This window comes from Mytilus galloprovincialis, chromosome 2, assembly GCF_965363235.1.
Source record: "Mytilus galloprovincialis chromosome 2, xbMytGall1.hap1.1, whole genome shotgun sequence".
Classification (NCBI taxonomy): domain Eukaryota; kingdom Metazoa; phylum Mollusca; class Bivalvia; order Mytilida; family Mytilidae; genus Mytilus; species Mytilus galloprovincialis.
Genome location: NC_134839.1, coordinates 79,419,778 through 79,444,097, shown reverse-complemented (window position 1 = coordinate 79,444,097; position 24,320 = coordinate 79,419,778). Strand labels below are relative to the sequence as shown.

Genomic DNA, 24,320 nt, shown 5'->3' with positions numbered 1-24,320 from the left:
TGAATGAAATCTGTTTTGTGGATCATTTTGATTGGATTTTTTAACTGTTTTCGAGGTATAATAAGTGTTTTTTGTTGTTGTAATGAATTACATGCATGAGCTTTTGCAAAATAAACGTTCGGGATAGAAGGCTTCAATTGAAAACAACATTTACCATTTATTGCTGAGGTTGAATGTCACCCGGCACCCAGCAAGGTAACTACTGTAACTTTAACGGAATTTGTATTGAACTTGTATAATAGAACAAGTGTTTGAAAAACGCCAATTTTCAGAATTATTCGATTACTAAGTAATAAGTTCCTTTTTTTTTTTTTTACATTTTCGTGATAATTCGTTGCCAATTGATTAGAAATTTAATACAAAATACTGGTTATATCTTTCAATTTACCACATTTCTTTTTGACGACATCGATATTCCAAAAGTACTCATTTTTCCGAATCCAATGATATATAATATAGCCATATAGTATGTTTGACGATTAAATTTTAAAAATATTGGGTCTGGTCACCGTACTAATACTATTGCAAGAAGAAAAAGAGTTATCTTGTGTGTACTTCAAATGATCTTTGAATTGTTTTTATATCCACATCAGATTCACTTCGCCCCTTGAGTATGTAGTTTTACAATTACTTTGAAAGCTGCTAGATTTTATTTTAATTATATAGAAAGAGGTTTTGTAGAGTACTTGGATGAATCAGCAGTACAACGTTGTTTGTATGGACATTTCTGCACTGTAGGCATGATCCATTACAGTGATGGAAGGTCCAGATATTCATCTTTGGTTGAAATTCCAACGGAACGTAGAACAGACCTCTATGATTATTGTTGGGTTCCTCCTTTCTCAGTGTCGTTTGGAGATAAAAAATAAAATAAAAGGAAAACAACACGCTATAGATTTCATGAGTCCAAGGTTGAATAACATTCATGTGGAACGCACAAAGCCAAATATTTAAAAGCCAAGGATGTATAAAGAACCGAAGCAGTTGAAGAGCTATAAGACAAAGAGGGCATAGTAATTAGCCAAAACTATCTAAGGTCAACTTTGCCTGAGGGAGTTAAAACGCCATTTTATATTTTATAAACGAATAATTTTAGAAGAAATGTTATAAATCATGTCAGTTCTGAATAATGACTACCGAGCTGCTAACACCCTTGGGATTGATAATCCACTAGCAGAGGCATCGACCTAGTGCTGTAAAAAATAAAAACAACACGTTATAAATTGCATGATCATCAAATTACCCAATTCCTTGGTCAAGCAGTTTGTGTAATGGGATTGACACATAATAGTTGTCATGACGGTAGGACAGGTGTTTATCAACATTTGGGTCTTTAGAGATCGATTTAGCATGTGTTTCCATAGACCCATTTACTATTTGAATTATAATTGGTACTAACGGTCTCACCTTTAACTTGCAATTGGTGTAGTACAGGTATAAGATTAATAACATCAAAGACTACTAGCATTCTTTAAAGTAAAGTGTCATTTTTGTGCATGTGAACTGATTTATATATAATGAAGGATTTTGCTCAAACTGGTGGCATCAAGATTTTTTGGTGCAAAAAAGTTATTCAAGAATCTTTTCTCCTTTTCAACTGAGAACTGCTCTGAAAAGTCTGTGAATGGCAATATTCGAGTTAATAGTTGTATTTTGTATTGTTTAATAGGGTTTGTATAATAGTGATTTCAAAACATAGGAGAATGAAGTTTTGAAACAGTAGTGAATAAAGCTTCATACGAACGAGATAAAACCCAAAGATATTTGTTCAAATGGAAGGTCATTAATAGAGACATCATGGAGAGTAGGTGATAAATTATGACGATGACCATGACTGTGTTTACATCGTGGAGCAGAGCTAAATATATTCATCACATTCACTGAACTACATTTCCAATTTCTCGAATCCATAGTCTTGCTTTTGTTGACGGCGAGGATTCGCTAGATGAGGACTGCTTGTACTAACGCATATTTTCTGAAAGATGCGAACTCTCATAAAAAGGATTGAATGATCAGACTGAAGAAAATGCTGGTTAAAAATGTCATTTGTATTGATGTTAATGTCTGTTCTCTAGCCGAACATACGTTTATTAAGCCAAACAGTCTAAAAAACATATCGTAGGAAAAAAAATGTAGATTAGAATCAGCAAGAACACTTAGCCAAACACACCATGTACATCAAATGCACAGCTACACCAAGTAATGATAAAGTCAAACATCACATCTTTTATAAAAATCGACGTGAAATATGAAAACTAAGTGTATTTTTGCCACCAATTCCAAATCGGAAACCTCGACAATTAATCTTTTGTTAGGTTTTTTTTTTTTTTTGTTCTTTTTATTAATTTTTGAATCTTTGTATTTTTTTCGGAATTAAGTTTGAGGTTCATTTTGCTGAACTAGTATACTTTATTGTTAAAGGGTTACCCACATACGGGTATCGGATTTTCTTCATTGGATACCTATCAGTGGCCTTCGACTTTTTATGCTCTTTAGTCGGGTTTCTTTCAATTTTCTTTTCTTTTTCTTCTATATAAAAACAATCTGCATACTTTGGATTAATTAATCCGTATTCACAAGAGTAGGCTCAGTCAGACCCCTTTTTGGCCCCAAAATATAGCATTTTTACAATTTTGTTGAAATGTAAACGTTTAGTTATATACTAGAAAGAATACTTAAGTTCCATGAATATGGGCTGATTTTGACAATATATTATGCACATGCATCAGGTATTAGCATCATAAATCTATGCACAACTACTGAAATCTTCACAATTTTTGCATTTTTACTCATTTTAAGACGATTTTTGTCTAAAATGGAAGTGGCCACTTTTGTATTCAGTCATATTATTTAAATACATGTTGTATTTAGAGATAATGCATACCATATATAAAGGATGGCTTGGACGGAGAGTTCTCATTGGCACTCATACCAAATCTTTTTATACTTAGTTGAAACTGAATAGGAATATGGCATATTTGATAGATTTTTAACCGGATTCACGAAGTAAAAATCGGTTATTGATTTGGCAATGTACGGTAGCTGCCAAATAGTGTCTGTTCATTTACATAAGAATGCTTTGAATGAATTTTTCAAATATAGATATGTTAATTGTTTCCTGCGACTTAATCAAGGTCAAGTTCAGTTTTCACGATTTAAGCTTTTCTCCTTGTTGAGTTATCACCCTTGTTAATATCCAATATGACCTATCAAATTAGACTATTTACCAGGTTAAAAAATAACATGAACAACCCGATGGATGCCACATGTGGATCAGTACCTGATTATCCTTCCGGAGCACCTGAGATCACACCCAGTTTGATGGGCTTGCTGTTGCTTTGTCAATAATTTCTATGTTGTGTTTTGTGCATTATTTGTCTGTTTGTTTTTTTCTTTTTTGGCCATGGTGCTGTCTGTTTATTTTAGATCTAAGAGTTTGAATGTCTCTCTGGTATCTTTCTCCCCTCTCTTTTACATTGATTTATTTTTTCCTTTTTCATTATCAATCTTTATCAGTACCCATGATATCTTCCTTTTGATTTTGCTGTTAGTGTGTTCTGCAGTTGATACAATCTGATATATAAAGATCTATCTAATGACCTTTTGTATTCAAAGTCAAAGTTGAAATGTAATGAATATTTATACAAATCTTTATATTTTACTTTTATTGTCTTTTCTTTAAATTTTGAGTGAATTTGTAAATCATATTCCATCAATTGAGTATAAAAACAGAAAATTTTATTTTGGAACTCAAATTAGTGGGACCCAATACCAATATTAACTTACATTTAAACAAAATGAAAGTGATAAACGGCAAGGCCAAAGCACTATCCACTAAGCAGAAGATACATCAACGATTGTTGTCTAAAGAGTGTTCTCTTTACTTTTAATCATAAAATATAGTTAAGTCCATGTTATTTAATGAGAAACATAAAAAACACTTAAAAGAAAAAGTCATGAAGCAGGTGCACAACTTCATGTCCTTCAGAAATATATTTGCTAATTTGGGTATAGTCTTTTATATATCAAGTTATAATCAACATGATAAAAGTGTTCTGTGTGCATAGCTACACCTGGACACTGCCACAGGAAACAAATTACAACAATTAAAACTACAAAGCATGTGCAGGATTAAAATAAATAACACAATTAAAATGGGCTAGTTCATCATTAAATACTTCAGATGAAGTATGACAAGCCTTTTTATATTTTCCATTAGTGTTCTATCATATAAACAATAACAATCAGGTACCGGTTACTGTCATCTTGCACTATCTTCAACAACATTTGCAATGCAAAAACTGCATGCTTACATCAGAAAAATATGCTGATTCATTCTTATAAATTAAATTTAATTGATTTTACTACGACATTTAAATGCTTTGTTTTTCTTTTTTAATTTGTTGCAGAACGATACACAAATATTTGGTCATACATCCAGTTAGTACTTATATATAGTGAATTTCTGTGAAAAAGTTTTTTCATATGGTTAATTAGGTATTTACACTAAATCTGCTGGATGTGTACCGACTGATATTTAAGTATAAGAAAACATTGTTAATTTATAGTTGAATTATCTTGGAAATATCTTTCAGTTACTGTTAGTACTATTGGATCAGAGTGGATTTTGTTTGTTTGATATTCAAGTCAATCTGATGAGGAAAAAGTACAATAACAAAAATGCGGAACTACACGGAAAATTCAAATTGAAAGTCCATTATCAAATGGTAAAATCAAACGCTCAAACACATAAAATGAATAGAAAACAACTGTCATATTCCTGACTTTTAAAAGAAGAAGACCTTTCCATCTCATTTTTACAGGGTTATTTCAACAGCATGTTATTGCTACTGTCCTATGTTATTGGTGCCAATGGTGGGTTGACAAATTCAGATTTAGACAAGAGATAAATTACTTTTAAAATTAACAGACAGATCAGACAGATCGAACTACATGATGCTTGATTTATTAAATACAACTTTTTTTATATGTACACCATAGAAAGATAAGATATCAGACTTAAATTTATTGATTTGATTTGATTTTTTGTGTTTTAACGCCACTTTTAAGCACTGCTTTTGGGCTATTTCGTGGCAACAAGTTTTTATTGGTGGTGAAGAATTTCAATCATTTAGTAATTGGTATACATAAAATACAAGCTAAGTGACTGTTTTCATTGATTAAAATGAGGATTTTTAAAGTATACCTTTGGTGCTATACTTGTCAGACACACTTTCTGTTAAACTATTTATCAAGAAAAAAAATGGAAGACTCCTGACAGCAACTGGTACTTGACTATTTGTGCACCTTTTTCCTTTGAAAGACGTATTTGAGCAATCAGGTTGTCTTTCTAGACAGTAATAACTATGGACTTTAATACAGGTGTCCACACCCATTATTCAACATCCATAAATTCATAAATAAATACTCGTATCTTCATATTAACATCTAATGAATTGCAATACACAATTTTCATCCATTCATACAGATGACAGCACATTATTCAAAATCAATAAAATGAAAACACATCATCATGTGCCTTGATCATTCTCTTTGAATTGTTTCAGTGCTTGTAAAAACACAGTTTTTGTCTCCTCCATCATTTGTGAATACATTCTCAAGTCCTCTTCCTTGGCTTTTAAAGTATTTTTCAATGTTCCTTTTAAAGAGTCTATTTCATCTTTTTGAATTTCAAGCCTAAAAGTACAAAAATAATAGAAAATAACAGGTTTCAAAAAATATTTTTCATTTATAATAAATTTCTGTGTTTTATAAAACCTCTTGATTAAATGTTTCAAAGACAACAAAATTATTACATTTGTATTAGTAAATATGACATTTTAAGTTCTCCTTTTTCATGGGGATCTCATTAAGGGGTTCTGATCCTGGATCCAACTTACTGTTTTGTCAGATTCCCACTTACACTATGTATGTAAGCAATTCTCATTTGTTGTAATTTCCCATGTCCCGCTAGACTTCACTTTCACTGGTCACGCTTACAAAAAATAGACAATTCTCTGTCATGCTTAGACCCCAATGAGACCCACTTTCATCTTTTATATTAGAGTTGCAAATATACAAAAAATAATGGGACAATAAAATCAGCAATTGATGTCAGTAAGCATTGAAATTATTACGTTAAGATATCTATTAAAAATCTGAAAGAAAGGCAGAAAGAGAGTTGAAAAATTTCAAGGTCGTGAAACCTTCCATGTCCATATATATAAGTCTTAAGTTAGTTGAATTAGAACAAAGGAGTAAGTTCGGTAAGGGCCCCGAATATAAAGTTCAATGTAATAAGACAAAAAATGTTTTAAGTTGACTTAAAGATATGAGAGAAAGTTAAATAGAACTATTTTTGTCAAAGTAACTCTAACACATTGATTTTTACATCACAACAGGGCAAGATAAGAGATTTTGGTAAAATTTGATAAAATTAGCTGGATTTCAACCAAATTTAGGACCAGGAAACATAGAGTGCAGGCGTCAACAAACTTAATATTCATATAAGACATGTGAAATGTCTTCACAAACATTATTTTAAAAGATCTATGTTTCCTGTCCAATAACCTGAGGAAATTTACCCATTTTTATTGATTTTTTTCTCGAAAATCAATAAGAGTACAACTTGTGACGTCATAATAAAACGCATGAACGTAAATTTTCAACAAAACGGCTTATTTCCTATCTAGTCACTTTATTAGCTATAATTTATTTTTGAATAAATCTGAATTTGAAATTCACGCTAAGAAAGGGGGCCATTTTAGGACCTTATCGAACTTACTTCTTTGAGTGAATGGAAGTCCACAATTTGGATAAAGCCAACTGATTTTAGAATGAATGGAAGTCAACAGTAATATTAAAGATTTTATTTTTAAAGAAAGTTCATGTTCACTTGTTTTATTGTTAACCTATCCTATAAACTATAGTAAAAATCCAATCAAGTATATAAAACATCTTCAACTATTTTTTTAAATTTGAATTTCCATATTGACTTTAAAAGATTATATTTTCCCATTAGTTTAAGTGTATACTTATTGACTGGGTATGAGTGGAATAGTTAGTTTATTGTCCCGGCATATTGCCCTGAGGTGAAGCCGAGGGCAATAGTTGTATTGGAGGGACAATAAACTTACTTTTCCAAGAATATCCAGTCAGTAAGTGTTTTATTATATCGAAAAAGTCAACAGACAATAAATCGTAATATTAAAAAGAAGAAACCAAAACATAACGTTTACTTCATAGATATGTTCACATACTAAGACTATGTTTTGCACTGACGTCAACCCTATACTAGACACAATAGGTAAAACACGATGTCATTACTCCCGCGTTATTTTCAAAATCCTCAAATCGCATAGCTGGATTTAAAATTCCGCTAAAAATAGTGATGCTTGAAGTCAAATAATTTCACCCAGGTCCAATAGTTGGAAATTTTTGACCGGTCCAATAGTTCAAAGCTTGTAATTTGCACAATAGTGAAAATATTGTGTACTTATTTTATAAAGACAATGATAACTGAGGTATAATAATATCTGCTATTTAAATATCTAGCACTATAGCAGATTCAAAGAATAATTTAAAATTAGAAGAAAAACCATTCACTGATGATTTATCAGTTAAAGTTAAATGTGTGAATAAACTTGTAACTTACGTAGTAACTAACTCGTCTAGATTCATATTTTGTGGGAGATCATCTTCATCCATTTCTCCAAACACTGCAGAATCTCTTATACTGGAGGCTACATTAACACTACTAGCTCTTCCAGACTGCTTCTTACTTCGGGAGGGTAAACCATCTGAAAAACAAAAATTTAAGTCAACTGTCTGAAATATCAACTTTGCTCATTTCTTGATAATTTCAAATATAAAGAAACATTAATTTTGAGTATATGTCCTAAATTTCAACCCCATTTATCTCTAAACAAAGCACATGAAGGTATTTTTTTTATTAATGTTTGCATTAACTAGGTGAAAAATAGCTTGCATGCAAATTTTTGTAACAGAAATCATTGTGGGATCAAGACTGTATTGTATGGCCTTAACTCATCAGATAGTTTCATTCTCACTTACCACCTTTACTTTTACTCGATTGTTCTATTTTAGACTTCCCAATCTGTTTCTCTAACAAGGCATTCTTTTTTCTTTGATTTATCAATTCATTTTGTACATCAGCTACTTTTTGTGTACTTTCATCAGATCTAAAAATAGAAACAGAACTTATAGTATTTGTTTTTTGATTTTGTAAGTAGTCATTCAAAATTGTTTTTCTTAAATCTAAATAAATTTCTTGTGAACAATTAACTTTATATTTGAAGGAACAGAATATTAAAATCAAATCTGAATGGATAGTATTCAGACCTTTAAAATAAAGACATATGTTTAAACCATAAAAGGAATGACTTACGATGTTTTTTTAACAATAAATTAAAACAGAAATATATCAACTTAAAAAAATAACTTGACATTCATTAGTAACTTAACAGCCTAAAATACTTAACAACAACAATTATTTAAAAAAAAAACAGCCAATAACATTCAGATATATAATGCACAGTATATACAAAAGTATTAAATCAAGTAATCCATGGAACTAATACCACTATCAGCATAGAATCATATAGACACTTAAGTAACTTTTTAAGATGTTTACAATGAGTTACCTTTTTTGTAAGATCTGTACTAACTCTGAAAGTTTTTCTCTTTCTACATCAGCTACTTGCATAAGAGTTTTATACTCCTGGCACTGATAAGTTAGCTCATTCACAGCACGTTTGTCTAAATTATTGCTGAATTGGTATAAAAATAATAGGTTTCATTTAGGTGCATTGTCAAAATAAATATGACAAAAAGTGTAAGAACAGTGTTCAAATGTCTCCTTAACATGCACATATTCAATCTGTTCAAGGGCAAAATTCCAAAATTTGTTTTTGTTTAATCTTTTTTTATATATAAATATCAAACAAGAATTGTACTCTCAAATCTTTTTTTTTAAAGTAAATTACGCCATTTTGTTTTTTGTTTACTCTATAAATTAATTATATTTTCAATAGAAATTAATGTTTTCTTTTGTTATAAACTAAATTTAATCTGATGATTTTTGTAATTTCTATAATTTTTTCATTTGTAATTTTCATCTTTGTTTTTTGCTGTATTCTATTATGCAACTGTACTTACACAGAAAAGGATGGTTCTCTAACCAATGATTTTCTGGACTGAGACCTGGCTGAATCTAACATACTATTTACAGTTGGTGGTCTGTCACTCATTCTATAAAAAAGTTCAAAAATTGATCTGCAACTTGTAATATTGTTTTTCTATGCCAGCATTGTATTGATTTGTTGATTTCAATTTCAACAACCAAATGAACATATTTTCTTACCACACTTTAACATTTTTAATATTGGCAGGTGTGTTTGACTTCAATCATTAATAAAGGGCTGCGCTTGAGCGCATGATACGCCCGTTGCTCTTTTAACTTGTCTTTTATGCTTTAAATGAATTTATATGATCAACTAGAAATATATATACAAATCAAAAGGGATGTTACATTAATATATTCACCAAAGTTTCATAAAATCCCCCTTTTTTAAGTATAAAAATTCATTACTTAAGAAAACGTAAAATCTAAAATTTATAAAAATGGAAAGGGAGCTTATGTCAATAGATTTAAACAATTTATCAAAGTTGCATAAAATTTTGTGAAAGTGTTAGTTATTGTCCCAAAATTGGAAAATCCCCCCTTTTTTAAGCATAAAAATTCATAACACGGAAATGTAAAATCTGAAATTTATAAAAATTGAAAGGGAGCTTACATCAATAGATATAAACAATTCACCAAAGTTTCATGGACATTGGTGAAAGCCTTTTTGAGTTATTGTCCGAAGTGTTGAAAATCCCCCCTTTTTTTATGAATAAAGCCCCATAAATCCAAAACTTAAAATCTGAAATTTATAAAAATTGAAAGGGAGCTTACATCAATAGATATAAACAATTCACCAAAGTTTCATGGACATTGGTGAAAGCCTTTTTGAGTTATTGTCCGAAGTGTTGAAAATCCCCCTTTTTTTATGAATAAAGCCCCATAAATCCAAAACTTAAAATCTGAAATTTATAAAAATTGAAAGGGAGCTTACATCAAAAGATATAAACAATTCACCAAAGTTTCATGGACATTGGTGAAAGCCTTTTTGAGTTATTGTCCGAAGTGTTGAAAATCCCCCCTTTTTTATGAATAAATCCCCATAAATCCAAAACTTAAAATCTGAAATTAAAAAAAAACGAAAGGGAGCTTACGTCAATAGATATAAACAATTCACTGAAGTTTCATGGAAATTGGTGAAAGTGTTTTTGAGTTATTGTCCGAAGTGTGGACGACGGACGGACGGACGGACGGACAGACGGACGGACAACGGTATACCATAATACGTCCCGTCTAAAAGACGACGGGCGTATAAAAATTGACTAAGAGTGTCGGTTTTCCTACAGAAGGTGGTTGTTCTCTCCTGGCATTCTTGTTTCCTCCATCATTAAAATGACTCCCATGAAATATCACAGTACTGCTGAAAGTGGCATTTAACACTAATCAATCAATCAATCAATCCTGGTTAAAAATAGAAAACAAAATTTGGACTTTTTACTGAGACAGTCATCCACCCTATACATTATGAATCTCATAAAACTTAAAATAGGTTGAAATTTTTATGAATACCCTTTGATTGTATAACATATTAAAGCATCTTTACATAATTTTTATCTTGCTATACAATATCCCATATAAAAGATGGAAGATATATTGAGGGACTTATATCATGGGTACTGGACTGATATCATGTAACTCCATGTTAATGTGTAGCTCCTTCTTTTGAACTTATATGATCCAATTTAGAACATACAAATACTGATCAAGAGAAATTTGTCATAAACATCTTAGTTAATCATTTCAAATAAAGAAATGTATCATTCTCATAGATATAAGAAGATGTGGTATGACTGACAATGAGACAACTCTCTATCCAAGTCACAATTTGTAAAAGTAAACCATTGAATGGTTATGATTCCTTGACTAAGTTTGTAGTTTACAAATGAAAAACAAGTTATACCTTGATTCTGTAGGTGTTACAGATGACAGTCTAAATTCTAGTTCTACATTATCATTAGAAGACTGAGGTCTGTTAGAGGGCTGGAACAACATGTTGGCATTTTCCATCTGTGCTTTCTGTAAATGCTGATAAGAGATAACAAGACCATACATTTTATGTTTTTACATGTGTTCAATTTTCACATGATCACATATCTCAATATATGATAAAACATTGTAATCTAAAGCAACATTTAACATGATCACATATCTCAATATAGGATAAAACATTGTATACTAAAGCAACATTTAACATGATCACATATCTCAATTTTATGAAAACATTTAGATATTAATCTTTTCCTTATCTGTCTACTATAATCGTCACAATGTCAAAGAAATACTGTAAATTCAGAAAATATTGCATGAATTTATTATTGAGAATTTTGAAGAAAGAACAAAAACCTAATTATTTATTTCAATTTTAGCAATCTGCATACAGATATATGTAGCGGATAATTTTTTGTATAAATAAAAATATCACAATAATTTCTGAATTTACATTGTCGTAGAAGCAAAACTAACATTCAATTTTAACTGTTTAATTTCATCCTCTAAAGCATGAACTTTTGTTTCTTTTTCAGCTACAATGATTTTAAGTTGCTGTACGATATTATTATCATGCTGTTTTTTCATTTCCATTTGTTTGACTTTCTCCCGAGAATCAACTTCTGTCAGTGTCTTCGTCTCACTAGTCTGTTCTAACATTTTTTGTAGCTGTGCTTGTTGTAACTGTAATGAAAAATAAAATAAAGTTCTTGGGTAGAACTTAAAACCAAAATGGAACGAAGATCAGATAGTACTTACTTGTGATACTCCATAAATATAATTTGATATGGCCCTTCATATTTCTTTAGTCAAATTTTCAGAAAGCAGTGAAAACCATCCAATGTAAACTGAATTAGGCATTCATCTTGGCCTCATAAGCAAAATCCAAGTACTAATAAAGTTACAATTCATACAATCTTCAAATTTAATTAAGCAAAAAAAGGTCTGGTTAAATTCAGTATTTAAAACATTAGAAAATGAGTATAAGAAAAAAAGTTCCAAGTTTCGAATAAGAAATCTAGAAATTCTATAATATCAAAGGTTTTAAGACCTTTAATTTACAATGAAGATATAATGCATGAATAGCATGATATGTTAAGAAAAACAACTTTTTATGCAAAACTATTTTTTTTATAATGTATTTTCTTTAATATCAAATCAAATAGGCTGGTCATCATGTATGAACAATTGTATACAGAATGATATATGGACAGCAAAAAAATTATAAATCAAAAAGATTGAGGAACACTACCATGAGTGCTTCAATGAGTTCATCATCATGTTGACCCTTCTGTACCATTGTCTGCATTTGCTGTTTGAATGACTTTATTTCTTTTGACAAAACAGAATTTCTGTAAAAAAGAAAAAAAAACAGGATATATGAATTAATAATCTGAGTTCTAGCTATATAAATGTTTCATAATTCAGCATGCCTTACTCAGTTTTAAATAATCCAAAGTTCTTAGTTTAAATTCGCTGTCAGTTATAATAGACCACTTTTGAGTTCATCCGTCACCGGAAAAAACTCGTCAATTAGACGCGCCTTTATGACGTCATTTACCAGATAGAGGGGGTCGCCTGTATCCCTGCACCATTTACGTTCATCAAGCGTCTTAGTGATCGTCATTGTGCAGGATAAACTAGAAATAATGGTTGTTCTGTAGGTACTTAATGACAATTCCCTAATGACAGCAATGCTGATTGTCAATTTTGAGAATTCAATTTGCCGAATAATTTGTACAATATAGAATTATAGTTTTCCAACCACTCGCTCAACATTGGAACGGAAGTGACGACGCCCCTAAACGCACAAATGACGTTCACTAAAACCAGAGTTTTTGACGGAAATGCATCGAACTCGAAAGTTGTCTATTCTGACCTGGTAAATTAATGTTACCAGCTTTAATAATGAAAATTCAGCCTCTTTGATATCAATTTCTTGAATCAAAAAAAAATCTGATTCCATTCACCAATGCATGAATTTTAATTAAACCTCTTTAATCATGTCAATATCATTCCATTAACATACCTGGATTTTGCAGCATCTAATTTCTTCTTTAAACTTTCATGATCTGATTCCAAAGCTTTGAATTCATTTGCTGCTCTCTATAAAAGAAAATCATTACATATATGATAAATATATATCTCTCATGGATAAAAATCATCATTTTCTGAAACTCACAAAAGGGAAATGTTAAAGAAAATGTAAAATTTACAGTTGTAATAATATTAGGAAATATTTCTAAACTCATATAAACAGTTATTTTGAATAAACTTACAAAAATCTAAACACTGATAAAACCTAACAAAACTTCAAAACTAAAGGATCAAGTTTAAATTAACAGTTTAACTGCATACAATTTATTTGACTCACCTCTTGAGCTTCCTTTTTTTCTTTGTCAATCTTCCTGAGCTGCTCTCTATGTCTGTCATCACCTGTTCTCTTCCTAGCAGAAGAATTCCCTAACATTTCTCTCTCCAAGTCGTATTCTTTGGGTTTGGAGTTTTCCAACTTCCCTTTTAACTCTTCTACCTGTGAAAATTGCAACATTACAAAATAGAAAATATAACTGACTGGAATTCATATCACTTCTGAAAGGTTTCAAGTTGAACGGGCTACAAAATCTAAGTCAAATTCCTACTGGTAATTAAGCATCTATTTAAAGAGTCTAATCATAAGGAATATGAGTACTAATTTTGACGTTGATGTGACCAAAACTTCATGGTAGACCACCTGAACTGTATACTAAAACAGCAAAAACAGATTAAGAACCAAGGTATGCACAGTCCATAAAACACAGTATACCAGAGCTCCAGATAAGAATTCACAAATTGGGTTTTTTACCCACCATTTTCTTATACAACTGGGTGATAAAGTTTTTTAATTGCATTATCAATTCATATTCACCCCTCATGTTAATATCAAATTGGGTTTTTCACCACTAAGCTCCTTAATGTATTGGGTTTTTTCATCAACACAATATTGAATATTTAGGGAATATCAACCCCAGATTTTTTTCCATCTTAAATATGTTTCTTTCTTTGTTTAGCCTGTTTCACTTGGTTTAGGGTTAGGGTTAGGGTTATTTGCTAGATGTTTCATTTGGTTTATTCACTGAGGAGCAATTGTAGGTTTAATTTGTGTTCCGTTTCAAACCGTCTGCCAGTTTTGTATTTTCTCATATAAACTGATACAAAACGGATATACATGATATATGTGTATTCACAGGCACTCGTCTTATACCTTTATATAATAAATTCTGAGACCAGTGCCTGTGTGTGTATTCCGGCATTAATTAACCGTAAAATGAAAAAAAAAAGGAAATAAACTCTAATTATACTTGAATGTTTTTGTTTTATTCCAATTTTCATAAATCTGGGTTTAGTTGTCTTTTATTAGAACTTTTGGTTTCTGATGCTTTATCATGTCATAATTGATTTGGCCTTTCACTTTTTCCAACTGATTTGTTTTTGAGAAAACCCCGTTTTTATCAGCAATGTTCTCGTTAAGATACGCACACACACCCGTGTGTTCGATGGACGCTTTCTAAAAACACTGACTGAGTCTTGTTATCATCATAACTTTCCCTCAGCTTTTCAAAAGAAGCAGAAAACATGCTTCTATTCAATATTTTTACCGGACATTCACTTTCGTTTTAATTCAATGTATGTTATGATAAATCCCGAGCAATGTGAACAAAATTTGACTACATGACACACGCTAATTGGATAAACCCCGAGAAGATCGAAATGTTTTCAAAAACACGTGTACAGGGACCCATTTCAGTTACTTGATGCAGAGATCTATTTTTAGAACGAAAGGAAATTTCCAATTATAAATATTATAAAAATAGTTTACGCGACGACTGTAAACAGATAAGGGTAAATAACGCAAATGGTAGCCAATAAAAGGGTTGAGAACTCATGGTTTTGGCATATAATTGGGTTTTCCTTTGAATTAATTGGGTTATTGAACCCTGCAATGTGCAATTGCATTGGGTTTTTTATTATTTGTATTGCGTGATCACGCAAATACGCAGCTTATCTGGAGCTCTGGTATACTACCCACTATCATAATTCAGATGTAATATAGATACATACTAGTACATATTTTTCTTACATCAACCAGTTTTAAATTTAACTATATTATAATAAGTTATGTCATGACAGTTATGAGGCACTCTTTTTTCATTGTTAGAACATCCTTTCTATTCAGGAAACTTTTAAGTTACAATTTTTTAAATATAATTAAAAGTTAATCTCATACAAAAAAGTTAATACTGCTCAATTAAAATTATAATTCCAATTTTATAAACTCTTTAAACACATTCAGTACTGGATTAAATATGATTAAACCAAAAGTATTGGAAAACAGATAAAGAACGTGTCTGATAAAGAAGTAAGTTTCAACAGATTTCAAAAGTTCTCAGCATTACAAATCATCACTGACGGGCTGATGACCTCATATGAAACAAAAATAGATAACAGCATCAAATGTTTAACATTTGAAGTGGTATAATATATTCCTTTCATACAACATCTAGCTCAAGTAAGAAAATAAATCAACAATGACTACCTTCTGCTGGAGACTAATGATTTGCTGTGCTCTCCCCCTCCAGCTACTCTGCTGATTCATTAAGGATTGTATGCTGATATTTTCTGTTCCAATTTCTTGTTGTAAAACCTAAAATTTAAAAACAAACTTTCAATAAGATTATAGCTTCTGTAATCATAAGCCAAACCTGTCTCGGTTAAAACAATATCCTTTACAGATTTTTTTATCCTAGTCAATTAAGATTGGAGTCAAGTGCACCTGCGTGAGCAGTATTTGAACTCATAACCTTAGTGTTGACTGGCTAGTGATTACAGTAGTAGAACTGCATAGACCACTTGGCCACTGATATAATGACATTCAGGCACAAAATATAAGTGATATTTACACACTTTAACATTGAACTCTCATATTAATATAAGAAACAAACATGAAAAATCATACCATGCGATTAATATAACATATATTACTAGACATAAATAAAACACCAAATAAGTACAATTGACTTGTAATAACATATAATACCTTTTGAGCCATCTTGATTTCATTTTTGAGTGTAGAACACTGTATCCTGTATTCTGACATCTTATTCTCTGTGTGTCTTAACTTGTCCTGTAAACCTTTCACATCAACCTCATTCTCCTTCTGAAAATAAACCAGTAAAATACAGATGATAGGCAACAGTCATTGCAATTCATATTTTAGCTAGGTATGTTTGTAGAAATTTTTAGCTACCAACACCTAAAATATATTGGATCCTTATACTGAGTTAACTTTAACAGGCATATACCAGGCATAAAAACAATTGTCTCTAAACTTGAACAAACCTTATTAAAGATTTCTAATGTTATGTCTTATGCATTTACTAACTTTAAACTCCTTTATCCAGTGATTGAAAAAAGGATAATTTATACACAAAATTCCTTACACTATATATCTGTGTTATGTGTAAGATAACCTCCACTTTATACATACAAATTAAACTTGAAATGTCACAGAAAGTTTGACATAAATTGTCAATCTGGAATACATTAATAATGTTACTAGGTTCAATATTTACATCACATTTGCTTGTTTTGTACACTCCTCATTCAATTATGCCTAAAAGACTATCAAAATTTTATAGAATGATAACATACCGTATGTGAAATAATTCTAAGACTTTTAATTTAGTTTTGTGTCCAAATATTTCATTGAATTTGTTATTTCAGTGTGTAGTTTAGGTATAGTTTTGACAGATTCTTCATTGAATTTGTTATTTCAGGGTGTAGTTTAGGTATAGTTTTGACAGATTCTAAAAATAACTTGAAATATTGATTGCTCGGTAATTGTAATTTTTTAAATTGACAAGTCATATACTATTTTTTTTTACTTTTTCGTCCAACTGTGAATTTAAACTAATAGCTGATCCCAGCATCGACCTTGTTTCTCCTGGGATGTTAGAAATCTGAAAAAATAAGAATAATAATACACAAGTTGCAACAACACAACACATTCATAATGTTTATTGCAAACCAAAATAAAACTTTTCCTCAGAGTCATCTACTCTTGGTTGAGGTATTTAAACAATTGTCTGTTCTATTGTCCCATTGAATAGATGCACTAGCTCCTCTGTGTAGCACAATCACTGGGACCTTTAAATTTCTTTTGCAATTCTTCTTCAAACAAACAAAGTTGGCACAACAAATAATCATACTAAAAATCGCTGATTGGTCATGCAGTCTTTGAAAGACACACACCTTAAGTTGAGAATGTATTTTGAAAAATAAAGAGTGAAATTGAGATGTACTCCAAATGGCAAATTTCAATCTGACATATAAATGTCCCAACAAATCAAATAAATATCAACTATTGATTCTTTTACCCAACCATGTCGTGCTTTAATGACAAATTCAATTAAAGAATCTAAATCCATGGATCTATGCATAATGAAATAGCATGGGAACATAAAGGTCATTAAGGGTCGGGAGTTCATAACTCCTTTCAAGGAATTGCATTTTTTTTATTGACAGTATTCTATGAATGAATGAATGATTATTTTAATATCAAAGGGCAACCTGAATTATAATACCAATTACATTCATATATATTATGTATTTTACAGTCAGCCAAAAAGGCTAAGGATGCACTCACTGTACATTATGTATCAAAATTAAAAATAAAAATGAATAAATAAATTAATATAGTTAAAATTTACACGCAAAATATAGTAAGGCACGATATCAATTGATCACAGACTGTCTGATTGTTAACCAGTTCAAAATTTATGTAAAATTTTTTGAAGTAAAAGCTTTTAACTGGACACCTGTCTAACCTGATTTTGTAATTCCATACATTTTTTGCCATATTGTTTAACTTTAGTTTTCTCTGACTGAAGTTCAGCTGTAAGTTCTCTGACTTTTTTTGACAATTCTACAATCTTTGTTGCTGCAGCTTCATTAGTTACTTTACCACCAGCTAAAATGTACAAAGAATAGACTTTTATATACCGTATATAAACTAAATTTGAAAATGCTGTAAATAAAATGTACCTGCTCTAGAGCTGTCACTCTTAATTTTTATGCCCCATTTATGGGCATTATGTTTTCTGGTCTGTGGATCTGTTTGTTCCTTCATCCTCTCATCCGTCTGTCCTGCTTCATGTTTAAGTTTTTGACAAAGTTGAAGTCCAATCAATTTGAAACACATGTTCCCTATGATATGATCTTTCTAATTTTAATGCCAAATAAGAGATTTCACCCCATTTTCACTGTCCACTGAACATAGAAAATTATAGTGCAGAAGGGGCATCTGTGTACTACGGACACATTCTTGTTATTCTATATTTTGTGTGTCTTCATTTTTCAAAGTTTGTTTTGACATCATATAACTATCAATTCAACTAAAACATAAGCTAATATATACTACTAATGTAGGATAGAATAGGTTTAGAATTTTTATCACATTTACTTAATTTTCATGCAGGCCTCATCTCTTCTAAAGTTAAGTTCTCAATTAATTCTCATTATTAATTTCAAGATGTAAGTCAAGATACAAGGTAGACTTAGCTGTATATCTTGTATCTGTATATTAACTTCCAAGGGCTAGATACATTCAATACTGTCACCCAAACTTTGAATTATTGGGACTAAGAATAAGTTAATTTAAAAAAAAAGCAATATTGGAATTTTTCAAGGAAATTTATATATATCTCATACCTCAAACAATCTAGTAACTCAATATGATGTAATTTGATTTTAGGGTAATGCTTATATGTCACATTATATTGACTTTCTGATTTTTTCAAATATCTAAATTGTCAATTTCCCAAATCATTAAAGGGCAACTCTAAAACATCATGGAAAATGAAGAAAAAAATACCTTTAATTAGTGGTTTCTACCGGTGTGTTTTATTTCAAATGATTTCATTTAGTTTACTTTTAAATTAGCTTAAAATCCTCAATTTTGCTTTCAACAATATAAATAAGCATAAATTTTGGACTATATGTGAAAAATCTTGTGATTTGTTTTGCAAGAAATGAGAAGAAGGTATGAGTTTGGATTAAAAAGAATGCCAAACCATTTGAGATTAAAAAACCAAAATGTCTAAAAATTATAAAATATATATTTAAAAAAAAAACTTCCACTCATTTTGATATGAGTAATTTTCGTACATTATGTTTTAAAAAAATCCCCAAGAAAAATGTAATTTCCCAGAAAATTAGATGTTCAGTGGAATTAATGACAATTCAAAATTTTAAATGATTGGTTACTTTGCTATATTTTTCACATGAACTGGCACTGGTTTTATAGTTTACAGATTCACAACAGTTAAACTTAATGCTGCTAAAAGGAGAAGGTTCACGAAGGGTTGAAATTGGCCCTCATTTTTTGATGTTTTTTAAATTGGGCCAAAAAAATTACAAATCTCACATAGAAATACTTGTGATTTTACTATATAGACAAAAATATATTTGTTTTGTACCTTCTTTTAAAATTTATGAAGCTATGACCCCTTTAATAAACATTATTTGTATTTTCAGGTAAATTTTGGTAATTTTTTCAATTATTTAATTGTTTTTTTGCATAAATAACCTTGGCCGCCATCCATGATCCTAAAAGTTTCAAATTGATGGATTCTATATCAAAATTAGAATCTTTTGGTTACAACACATTTCCGATCTTAGGTGGCGGCCAAGGTTTTCCTAAAGCTTTTGGGTAGGAAAATTGCACAAAATTATCATATTTTCAGTGATCTGGAAGGATTTTTTTCACTATGGGCCCAGGGCCCCCCAAAATTAAATTCTATGAGCCATTTTAAAAAATAATGTGCCATGTTGTCAAATGAGTGGGCCATTTAAATTGACTTCTGTAAAAAAAAAAAAGTATCAGTATATTTGTGCAAAGAGGTGGTGGTACTTACCTTTATGATTTTAAATTATATCATGGATATTGTTCCTGTGATTTTTGTAATTTCAATTTCAATGAATATACAATAAGTTATTTTAACTTCCTCCAAACCTGACAATATTTAAGATAACCTTTATTTGCAATATTCAAACTGGTTTTGTTGCCTTGTACATGTTCATGTTTTTTTTGTACATTAAATTTGGGTCTTGTCGAAACCATACTTATTCCAGACGTTCCGTATCAGAGGACATTTCTGGCATTTCCTCTGCACTTCCTGTATTATCATTACTTCATGACAATGACAAGACTAACAGTAGATGGTATCATTAATTGATAGAACAAAACAACAATTCGCTGAAGTCATGTTTACAAAATGTCAAAACGAGCCAAAGACCAAAAAATGACAAGGACAGTTAAGCGCCTTTTATGGAGACAAAAACTATTTTCATTAAAAGGCTTTGGGGTTTTTCAATCGAAATAATAGCAAGCTAAACTAACTTAAAAGATTATAATTAGATATAAATCTCGTCTTAACTAGCCAAATTTCACAAATTTAAAGTTGTTTATAAAAAATTATATCAAGAATGATGGTTTTTTGGGTAATCAGTTAAACCGCATGGGTCTATTTTTACCATACAAAAACACCCGAGACGTTAAACCGCATGGTTCTATTACAATAGGAAAACACCCGAGACATCCCAAAAATGTATAGGTGCTCCTATAATTGGCGGAACATTACACAGTACACACATGGCGGTACAGAACACGATCGGAAATCCATTTGACGATATCTAAACATTTCGAAATGAAGTGAAAAATATTGTGCACCAAGTGGGCGCTTATATTTGTCACTCTATGCACCATTTCTAGTCGATATGTGCTATAGGCGCAGGGCGCACGTCCTTCCTGATCACTGTATTTTGACAAAATGACCAAAATCGGCTTACTTAGAATATTATGAACTTTTATGACAAGAACTGATTTATTTAGCTTCAGGCTTTTAAAATAAACCAATTTACAAACCAAATTGTGACCTTTTTGGTGTTTTATGATAAAGTTGATATTTTAGGCCATATTGTGCCATAAGTAAACCTTGTCCTTTCACTTGCATGTAGATATGTAGAAAAAGGTGAATTGTTTGATTATGTTGGGAAAATAAAATATAATTAATAAACAAACATTGTGGTGCCTGGTGGAGTATCATGTATTTGATTAACATCCTTCCAACTATTTTACTGTTTTATATCAGTGGTCAAGGCTAGTAAAATCTCAGAATTAAATCAACTTATTATTGCAGAATATTCAATGAATATACATTTATCGTCTAATTGGATATATCGGGTAATGGTATATTTTTTGCTGAGTTTTAAGGTATCTGATTTGCTGGAGCCTACTGTACCTGCTTCATCTTCCTCTCTTTTCTTCTTTAAATTTCTTATTTCAAAATCTTTCTCACTCAGTAGTCTGTACAATCTTCCATTTTCATCTTTTACTTCCTGAAATTATTCATGTATAAAACTGTTCCTCAGAAATAATAAAATATATACATGATATTAATGTACTTTTAACATTTTATTTCAGTATTTTCAGTGTCCATAAAAAAACTTTACTTAATATATTAACAATGTCTAGATACTAAAACCTATCTGACTGTAATAACAGTAGAAGCCAAGTACTATTACACTAATCTAAGCGATATGATGTAGTCTTATATAGTTCATGTTGACTTTGTAGGAAGGACATAGTTTTCAAATAATTAGTGCCACTTAATTTTTAATGAAAAATGCATTCTCAGCTAATGACATCCACCTATGTTAAAGTTATGTAAAATGATTACATATTAATGAAATGAATCATGAAATGTAGGTGATCTTGAGCATATAATGATAGCTATATATGGGGAGCTGTCTGCATCTGATGAAAGTATTCTTATAAGATGTTACATTGTTATTCCGGTTCAAAGTTCATGGCTAGTGACTGTAGTTTTTGACAGAGCAACATGAACTAACTAGGAATTGTTTAGATTTAAAAACAGTTTTGTACAGCCAATTATATCTGTGATAGTATACATGTATAGCAATAAGACCATAAAATTATGTTTGTTCTGTAAAAGTTTTTATTTTTTAATATTTCTTTAGTATCTATTCCATCAAGTAAAAAAAATGTCTTTACCCTGATTTGATTATTTAAATGTTGTACTAGTTCCTCTGATACATAACCATTGCCTTTTGGTACAGGATCTGCTAACTGAAAAATACAAATGTAAAATTTTGATAATATTAAAATTTTAATACATGTGAATAAAATCAGAAAGAAACCTTCTCCTAAAATACATACTAAAAATTCTAAAAGAAAATAGTATATAAAACAAATTATTTTATTAGATGATGCTTCATTAATACACAAATGTCTCTACAAAAACAATTTGGGCTTATACCATAATAGACTACATGACTACTGAAGAACAGCTGTCAAGATTATGATTGGTATGAATTAAAGTCAAGTAATTACCATTTGAAACAGAGCCACTGTTCTCTGCAAACTGGATGCACCCAAGAAAGACAACTATTTATGGGAGAAGCAAATTCTCCCTCTGTAAGTTCATGCAATATTTCTTCATTCTGAATGATTATTATTTTATTAAATTATGCTCATTTCCAAGTGTAAATGCATTGGAGTGAAAGCTATATTTATAGCTGACATCAAAATGGTGCATTTGTTTTACTATAACAAATACAGTAACAACTCTTTCTGTCAAAACTTTTACTTACCTTCAGGTTTAAATCATCATCAACTCCAAAGGCATTAGATGTATTAACTATTGATTTTTCTTTACTTTTTTCCTCTTTCTTTTGCTTCCTCCTTTGTAATTTCTTCTGTTGTTGTTCTTGGAGTAACTGGAATTGTTTCTTTAGTGTTTCACTTGTTTCTGATTCCATTTTGTAATTACTTTTATCCTAAAGCTGAAAACCAATTTCAGATACATGTACACAATATACATTGTATATGCTGGGACAAAATAAATCCCTTTTTTTAAACTTGCAACAAATGAATATTCACATAATATCAAAGACCAAGTCATTTGTCTCTAAGACTTTTAAAAGAAAGGCAAAAGATTCCAAACTACTATCAAACTCCTCACAAGCTGTTAAAAATTATCATCTTTTGTTTCTTCATTAAAAATCTTCAATGTTGTTTTACTTATACATTTACCAACTAATACCAAGCTAGTTTGAATGATTTTAAAACTACTTGTTTTTTCACTTCAAACCAAACACATTTATTTGATGTATACAATAATGGCAATGTTAGAATAATGCACAGCAAGCTTTGTAAATACCAATTAACAGTAATCTTAAATAAATCACAATTAATAATATATCGTCTGATCACAAAACAAAATACATGTAGTTCATTGAAAAAAATCAAGAATTTTATTCATGAAAGTATAAATATTCAGATGTATATACTTCTACAAAACATATTCTAATTCAACAGGTATTTGAATGAACATTGGTTGGGAAGGTTGGAACGAATCCAAGGTGTACACGGATCTTATACCTATAGAGCTGTTGAAAGGTCTTTCACAAATGCTGAATTGTCTTTGATGCCAAAGTGACTTCAATATACAAAAGTGCACTGTAGATCGCTCAATTCTGATTGAGCACTAGGCAGTAGACTAGGGCGTACATATAATTGAGAATGGAAATGGGGAATGTGTCAAAGAGACAACCCAACTAAAGAGCAGAAAACAGCCCTAGGCCACCAATGGGTCTTAAGACACTATGAGAAAATCTCATACCTGGAGGGGGCTTCAGCTGGCCCCTGAACAAAAAATGTGTACTTGTTCGTCACACTATACTCTGAAACATATAAATGGTCTAAAAGTAAATTAAAAAAAAAAAACATAGTTGCTTCAAGTAAATACCAACTTATTATTTATTCGGACCAGAAATGTAAAATTAGGGAATATTTGTAATGAAGACATTGGTGAAAACGTGTTCTATAGACAGTTACAGAAAGGCCATGAGAATTTGTGTATTGTTTACTCCGAAATTTTCTTATTTGAAGATAAACAAAATATACTTTTTCTTTGAAGCATCATTAGCAACAAAAATTTCTTTCCAATCATAATAATTAAATAAGAACAAATTTCATTGGACAGGTGCTTTCTGTATTGTTAAATTCATT

General features: G+C 30.5%; 1 protein-coding gene across 3 annotated transcripts; it reads right to left on the bottom strand.

The window, feature by feature from the left end:
* Nucleotides 1-3,853: 3,853 nt before the first annotated feature.
* On the bottom strand, nucleotides 3,854-24,320 carry LOC143064499 (coiled-coil domain-containing protein 13-like). Of its 3 annotated transcripts, none has more exons than XM_076237365.1 (18): nucleotides 24,216-24,320; nucleotides 22,901-23,092; nucleotides 22,302-22,376; nucleotides 21,529-21,625; nucleotides 18,055-18,197; nucleotides 17,113-17,187; nucleotides 16,266-16,385; nucleotides 15,765-15,872; nucleotides 13,563-13,721; nucleotides 13,218-13,294; nucleotides 12,441-12,540; nucleotides 11,666-11,872; nucleotides 11,103-11,227; nucleotides 9,178-9,270; nucleotides 8,664-8,789; nucleotides 8,074-8,201; nucleotides 7,655-7,799; nucleotides 3,854-5,697 (listed from the first exon to the last, which is right to left on the bottom strand). In XM_076237365.1, the coding sequence occupies exons 2-18, from the start codon at nucleotides 23,066-23,068 to the stop codon at nucleotides 5,532-5,534; spliced, it is 2,112 nt and encodes a 703-aa protein (XP_076093480.1). In that variant the 5' UTR covers nucleotides 23,069-23,092; nucleotides 24,216-24,320; the 3' UTR covers nucleotides 3,854-5,531. The 3 variants fall into 3 exon arrangements, with proteins under 3 accessions (XP_076093480.1, XP_076093481.1, XP_076093482.1); XM_076237366.1 differs by lacking the exon at nucleotides 24,216-24,320 and adding an exon at nucleotides 23,932-23,992; XM_076237367.1 differs by lacking the exon at nucleotides 24,216-24,320 and adding an exon at nucleotides 23,691-23,899.

Excerpts from the sequence above, each read along its gene's own strand:
- LOC143064499 (XM_076237365.1), bottom strand. The coding sequence starts at position 23,068 with ATGGAATCAGAAACAAGTGAAACACTAAAGAAACAATTCCAGTTACTC. Across the intron at positions 22,377-22,900 it reads ATGATGATTTAAACCTGAAG|TTAGCAGATCCTGTACCAAA; the intron begins GTAAGTAAAAGT and ends TGTATTTTTCAG. Across the intron at positions 21,626-22,301 it reads ATTTAAATAATCAAATCAGG|GAAGTAAAAGATGAAAATGG; the intron begins GTAAAGACATTT and ends GAATAATTTCAG.